At 52.0% G+C, this 6,480-nt stretch overlaps 1 protein-coding gene across 2 annotated transcripts; it reads left to right on the top strand.

Annotated features, from left to right (window-relative positions):
* The first annotated feature begins 3,197 nt into the window (after positions 1 to 3,197).
* Positions 3,198 to 5,810, top strand: ZNF575 (zinc finger protein 575). Of its 2 annotated transcripts, none has more exons than XM_011368047.2 (4): positions 3,198 to 3,373; positions 3,650 to 3,764; positions 4,192 to 4,303; positions 4,749 to 5,810. In XM_011368047.2, exons 3-4 carry the CDS (start codon positions 4,222 to 4,224, stop codon positions 5,405 to 5,407), a joined length of 741 nt encoding a protein of 246 aa, XP_011366349.1. In that variant the 5' UTR covers positions 3,198 to 3,373; positions 3,650 to 3,764; positions 4,192 to 4,221; the 3' UTR covers positions 5,408 to 5,810. The 2 variants fall into 2 exon arrangements, with proteins under 2 accessions (XP_011366349.1, XP_023391029.1); XM_023535261.1 differs by having other exon boundaries at positions 4,130 to 4,303.
* Positions 5,811 to 6,480: the final 670 nt, after the last annotated feature.

Below are 6,480 nucleotides of genomic sequence, written 5' to 3'. Positions count from 1 at the left end.
CTGTCGGGTGTTCCAAGAGTTAGTTAGAAACTTTGGCTTCATTCTTCCCAGCTGGGTGACCTCCAGCTCAAAGCCTTATTCTGGGTTTCAGTTTTCTCATCTGTAAAATGGGGTTGAAAACAGTTTCTCCCTCATGGCGAAGACCCACTGAATTCACACATGTAAAGAGTTGGGGACAGCACCTGGCACAGAACGAGCTCTCAGGGGAGACTGGCTCTCATTATTTCATCACCGTCCTTGACTTCTTCACTGTCTTGCCACCTCCTCCCAACTCATCACTAGGCCCTGTGGAGTTAACCTCTCCAATAGGGTTAGGCTACTTTTCCATCACACCCTCTGCCCCAGTCACTTTTTTTTTTTTTTTGAGTAAGAATATCTGCATTTATGTTCGTACAGGTTCATTGTTCTATAGTTTCAACATTTTTCTCTCAAAAAAAAAAAAAAAAAGAATCCCAAAGCTTAGAAGAGGCAGCAAAGCACAAACGCAAATTACCTGGATTCCAGGGCCAGGCTGCAAGGGTTCAAACCTTGGCCTTGCTACTTCCTGGTTGTGTGACCTTGGATAAATGACCTCCCGCATCTGTGTCTCATTTTCCTCTTCTGTGCAATGAGGATAATTGTAGCACCTCCTTTTAAAAAGTTGCTTTAGGATTAAATGAATGAACACATCAATCACTAGTGATATAAATCACTCTGGTATAAGTGAGAAATAAATGCTGATAACTAATATTGTAACTAATATATAGCAGCTGCCTCACTAGGCTTCTGGCTTCCACTCTGACTCCCTACAAGCTATTTTCATGCAGTAACCAGAGTGAGACTTTTGAAATGCCAATGAAAAGGAAAATGAAGAGTCACGCCACACAAATGCAACGTGTGGATCTTGTTTAGATACCGATTCAAACAAACCAAGTGTAAATAAAGATATTTATGGGATATGATGTCTGCCATATAGCTTCAAATTCATCTGGAAGGAGTGGGTGGGGGAAATAAAGCAACACTGGCCATGACTGAATAATTGTTGATGCTGGCCAATCCTATTATTAAATGCAGAGAACAATTCTATTATTCTCTTGACTCTTCTGTATGTTTGAAATAAAATAAAACTTTATGCTTAGAAAGAAAAAAGAAAAGATTACATTTGACCCTTGAACAATGTGGATTTGAACTGCGGGGTCCACTTATACTTGGATTTTTTTTCAATTGGCCCACTCAGCTCAAACCCACATTGTTTAAAGGTCAGCTGTACATGGGGGCGATTTGAACACTATGGGACACGTGATACCATGAAGAAATGACTCTTAATTTTGAAAGGTGTGATAATAATATTGTGATTATGTTTAAAAGAGAGAGCGTTCTTATTTTCTTTTAAAGACACAGACCGAAGTGTTTCTGGGTGAAATAGCTGGCATTTGCTTCAAAATAATTCAATGGGCTCAAGGAGGGGTGTTTGGGGAATGATGAAACAAGACTGGCCATGTGAACCTGGGTGATGAGTATATGGGAGTTGGTTACGCTCTTCCTCTCCCTCTCCTTTTGAGTATGTTTGAAATTTTCCATAACCTAAAAATATGGTTCAAAAAAGAGTATACGGAAATCTAAACTAGTTCATGTCACTTTCTGTGTTTAAAACCCTCCCTTGGTTTTCCATTTGGTTTAGACCTCTTGCCAACTCCTTGACCTCAAGTTCTACATTTTCCCCATCATTCTACCTTCCATTACAGAGGGCTCTTGGATATTAATTCTTTCAGGCATTCATTTGACACTGATTTATTGAATGCTGAATGTGTGCTAAGCCCTGTTCCGGATACTGGAGACAGAGATAAACAAGATCAACGAGTTGTCCGTCTTAACAGAGCATACATTCTAGAAGACAGGTGTACAGGGTTAAGTGCACATAAGGGGGATGAGACAGGAGAGTAATGGAGGGAAGGGGGCTTCGTGAGTTCAGGCGGGCAGAGGAGGCCTCTGCAGCAGTAATATTTGAGCTGAGATGTGAGGAGGGAATCAGCAAGCAAATTGATGGAGGAAGGGCCTTGGGGACAGAGGGCACAACTAATACAAAGGCCCTGAGGTAGGGCTGACCATAGCACATACAGGAAACGGAAGGTCAGTGGGTCTGGAGCATAGCATGACATGTTCAGGAAGAGACACCCTGAACACAGCACCCTCCTTCCCACCTTGAGATCTGTGCCTTTGCGGTTCCTGGGACAACCCTGACCCTGTCATGACCTAGTTTAATGCACAATAAACCCAAAAGGCAATGTTGGTAATATTTTTTGGGCACTGCAGGCACTGTTCTAAACACTTCCATTGATTACTGAATTTAATCCTAACCCTTGATTGCATAGACGAGAAAACTGAGGCGCAGAATAACGAAGTGCCTTGCCCAAGGTCACACAGCTAGAAAGTGGCAGGGCCAAGATTTCAAACCACTTACCCATGCATTCTGGCTCCAGAGCTCAAATAACTCCCGTCTAACTCCCCAGGGCTCGCCAGACCATGTTGGTTATCAGGCTGAAGACCCATCTTTGGGAGGATTTTTAGGGGCACTTCACAGTCATTCCAGTACTGGACGGAAACGTGCACGGTCACTGCCCGGGGAAGGGTGCCAAGCATGTCACCCCGGGTAGGGCACCGGGAGCTCCAGCCCTTCCGGAACACGGACCTGGGCACCCTCTCTCTTCTGGGCCAAAGCATTGAGGTGTGAGGGGCTGAGAATCTTCAATCAGCCAATGGCAAAGGGTGCTGGGGCGCTATGCAAATCACGTGCCTTTTATTGGGCGTCAGTTCGGCCTGGAGCCCCGTCCCGCCCTCTCTCCACGAATTAGCGGGACTTGGGGGGTGCAAAGGCAGCCCAGCTCTTGAACCTGCCTCGGGAGATGGAACTCAGGCTCACGGCGAAATGCTCGGAAAGAAGAGGGGCACAGAAAAGCTAGGTGCTGTCTCAGTGACAGATCTAAAGGCAGCTTCTTCGTGTTGGCTCCTGCATGTACTTGACTCCAGTCAGCCACCGTAGGCCTCGCGAGCTGCTGTACATTTTCCTACCGTCCTTGGACCGCTGGTTCCGCGCCTGCTCACCAACTTGCCTGCCTCGCGCACCCACCCTCCGGTCTCCCCCGCCAGCCCCCGCGAGCCGAGACTGCGCATGCGTCCTGACGCCCCCACAGGCCGAGCGTGGGCGGAGGGGATGGAAATGAGGCCCGGCCCGAACGCTCGCGCGCGCTCCCCGCGCTCCCCTACCGCTGTTGGGCGCGCGGCGGGAGGTGCGACTCCGCGGCGTCCGAGGGCAGCGCCGCTTCAGCCGTCGCTGCCGCCGCCGCCGCCGCTGCAGGGGCCTGGAGCCCCGCCTCCGGGGACGGGCCGTCCGCAGGTGAGAGTGCAGGGGTCTGGGCCCAGACGCCTGGGTCCTCGGAAAATGGTGAGGGGCAGGACGCTAGGATCTCCCGGAGAGAGATCGCTTGGGGTCCAAATGCACAGGTTCCGGAGGGACTGCATCAGTGCCTGAGCCTTGGGGAGGGTGCATTGGTGCCCGAATGCCAGGATCCTGAGGGGTGCATTGAGCAGGACGCTTGGGATCCCGAGGGAGAGAGATCCGTTAGTGGTCTCTGGATCGCAATACGCCCACGTTCCTTCTGTCTTCTTCCAGGTCTCTCCTCTACACCCCGCGGCCCCAACCCCATGCCTGGGATGAAATTTAGCGGCAAGGAAGAAATTTACTGGTCCAGGCGGCGTCTGTGGAATGAGACTAAGCCAAGAGCCAGGTAAAGCTACCTGTTCGATGTGAAATCTCGCCCACTGGGCTGTTAGGCCCCTCCCCTGGATCCGAGCTGCGGAGCAGCCCACGAGGGGTTCTATTTGTATAGCTCCACCCATTCCCGTCGTAGGTACCGAGGCTGGGAGGTTCTGATGGGGAGGTTCCGCCCACTCTAGGCATAGGCTCGCCCGCTCAGCGCTTAGGACCCTGGGTCTAAGTTGCAAAGAGAAGGCCTCCAGGTCAGCTTTGCAGAGCCCCGCCCATCGTGCTCTTAGGCTCGGCCTTCCCGCGGTTCTCGCACTCGCTTTAGGATCCCAGACGTAAGTAGAGCCCGCTCCTAAACACACTGACCCGACAGACTCCTGATTTTAGGCCTTCCTGCTCCATCCCCATCAACCTGGTAATCACCCGCGTCGCCCCCTTCCCGGCCCTAGGCCCTCCCTTTAGGTTCTTGGGCCAGCAGGATGTTGGAGCGAGAAGCGGAGTCCACGGCCAACGCCACCGATCCTAGTCTTACTACTGGCAAAGAACTAGTGACCAAAGGAGGTGAGAACAGCCACGTCTGTGGAGGGAGGTGGAGGGGAGGACATTCTCCAGGAATCTCAGGGTGAAAGTTTGAAGGCCCAGGGAGATGACCATTTGGAATCCCTCAAAATGTCGTCCTGGGGAGTCCTCTTGGTGGGCTTTGGGGTAATCATTCCTAGAGCTCAGGAAATTACAGAGGGACAGGGAAGATGACATACGGGAGTTCAGTGTTATCACTTGGGAAGAAAATAGAAGCGGACACCTAAGTAACTTTGGGGAAGCCTTAGCTGTGGTGATCCGGGGAGCCCCTTAGGATAATGGGTGGCAGGGGTTGGGGAACAGGAACATGAATTTGGGGAATTTCAGTATGATACTCGAGGTGCGGGGGGGGGCGGGGTTGGGGAGCCTGGCCTAGCCTCAGGGCGTTGGCTGCTGCCTGGAGCCCACCAGCCCTCCTGTCCCCTAGGTCCGCATCAGGGTTCGCCTAAGAAGCCCCGCCAGTCGGCTCCACGGCCGGACGCGTCTGCTGGGCCGCCTTCCCGACCCCGCCGGCGGCCCCCACCCCAGCGCCCACACCGCTGCCCCGATTGTGACAAGGCCTTCTCCTACCCGTCCAAGCTGGCCACACACCGGCTGGCACACGGTGGCGCCCGCCCCCACCCGTGCCCCGACTGCCCCAAGGCCTTCTCTTACCCCTCCAAGCTGGCAGCTCACCGCCTCACGCACAGCGGCGCTCGCCCGCACCCGTGCCCACACTGCCCAAAGGCCTTCGGGCACCGTTCCAAGCTGGCAGCCCACCTCTGGACCCACGCGCCCGCCCGTCCCTACCCGTGCCCAGACTGCTCCAAGTCCTTCTGCTACCCCTCCAAGCTGGCAGCCCATCGCCACACGCACCATGCCACTGATGCCCGCCCCTATCCTTGCCCACACTGCCCCAAGGCTTTTTCATTCCCTTCCAAACTGGCCGCCCATCGCCTATGTCACGACCCCCCCACCGTGCCCGGCGGCCAGTCGACGGCCAGGCATCGCTGCTCCAGCTGCAGCCAGGTCTTCGGCCAGAGACGCCTCCTGCTCCTTCACCAGCGCAGCCACCACCAAGCTGAGAACCAGGGCGAGCGGGAGTGAGTCCTCCCCTTGGCTCACTGGCCCCCCCTGCCTCCAGCCCCGATCAATAAAGAGGTGGCATTCTTAAACCAGGCTTAATGGACTTGCCTCTTCTAGCTGGCAGGGAGATTGGCTCCTCATACAGGGCTCGACCTTACAAGGCAGAAGAATTCTTTGCAACCCCGTTTTGAGGATGGGGTTGCACCACCCAGAGTTAATGGCTGGGCCCCAGATCATGGACCTAAAGCTGTGGCTTTCGGCTCTGGTTTTTCCCGCAAAGGTAAAAAGTCCGCTAGCATCGTGGGTTGGTGAGGAGTGTGGGGAAACAAGGTCTTATCCTTATTGTTGTAGGTTAAATTGTGCTTCCGTTTTGGCTATTTGTATCTATAAAATAATTAAAATGCACAAATGCTCCTGTCAACTATTCCACTTGTAGGAATTTATCCTATAAACTCAAGCACGTGGACAAGGCATAAGCGCCAGGGTGTTCACTTCAGTGTAGTGGTTGTACCTAAAGATGGGAAACAATCCATCTTTGATAGCGCCCATCAAAAGGGGACCAGCTCGTGAATTACAGTAGTCATAGGACGGAAGATGTAGCTGTAAGAGAAACTCAGCTCTCTATGTACTGATGTGGAAAGACTCCCAAGATATACTAAATGAAAAAAGAACAAAGAGTATACTACTGATAGTATAAAAAATGTTAAAGCACAAGCTTTGGAGACAGCCCAGACCCACACCGTACAAGCTACACAGCCTGGACAAGCTTGGTCACTTCCTTGGACTCAGATGCCTTATCCATAAAACAGGAGTGTTATGAGTCCCTTGGGTGCAAGCATCATCTCAGGCAAAGTCAGTTCCCTTCTGGAGCCAGTTTCTCCCATTAATAAGTTCAAGCTAACACTGGACTGCTCTTCATTCCACACATTAAGCGTCTACTGTGTGCTGGAACCTGCACAGGGTGTTAGGAACACAGCCGTCAACAAGAGAGACCTGATCTAGTGAAGGGAGTGGACACTAATCAAGTAGTGGCAAAAAAGAAAACAAACAAACAAAAAAACACACACAAAAACCCGTAATGACGCAAAGTCCAT

This window comes from Pteropus vampyrus, unplaced genomic scaffold (assembly GCF_000151845.1).
Source record: "Pteropus vampyrus isolate Shadow unplaced genomic scaffold, Pvam_2.0 Scaffold138, whole genome shotgun sequence".
NCBI lineage: Eukaryota > Metazoa > Chordata > Mammalia > Chiroptera > Pteropodidae > Pteropus > Pteropus vampyrus.
The sequence above is the reverse complement of the archived record's forward strand: the minus strand, read 5'-3'. Positions and strand labels throughout refer to the sequence as shown.

Excerpts from the sequence above, each read along its gene's own strand:
- ZNF575 (XM_011368047.2), top strand. The coding sequence starts at position 4,222 with ATGTTGGAGCGAGAAGCGGAGTCCACGGCCAACGCCACCGATCCTAGT. Across the intron at positions 4,304-4,748 it reads AGAACTAGTGACCAAAGGAG|GTCCGCATCAGGGTTCGCCT; the intron begins GTGAGAACAGCC and ends CCTGTCCCCTAG.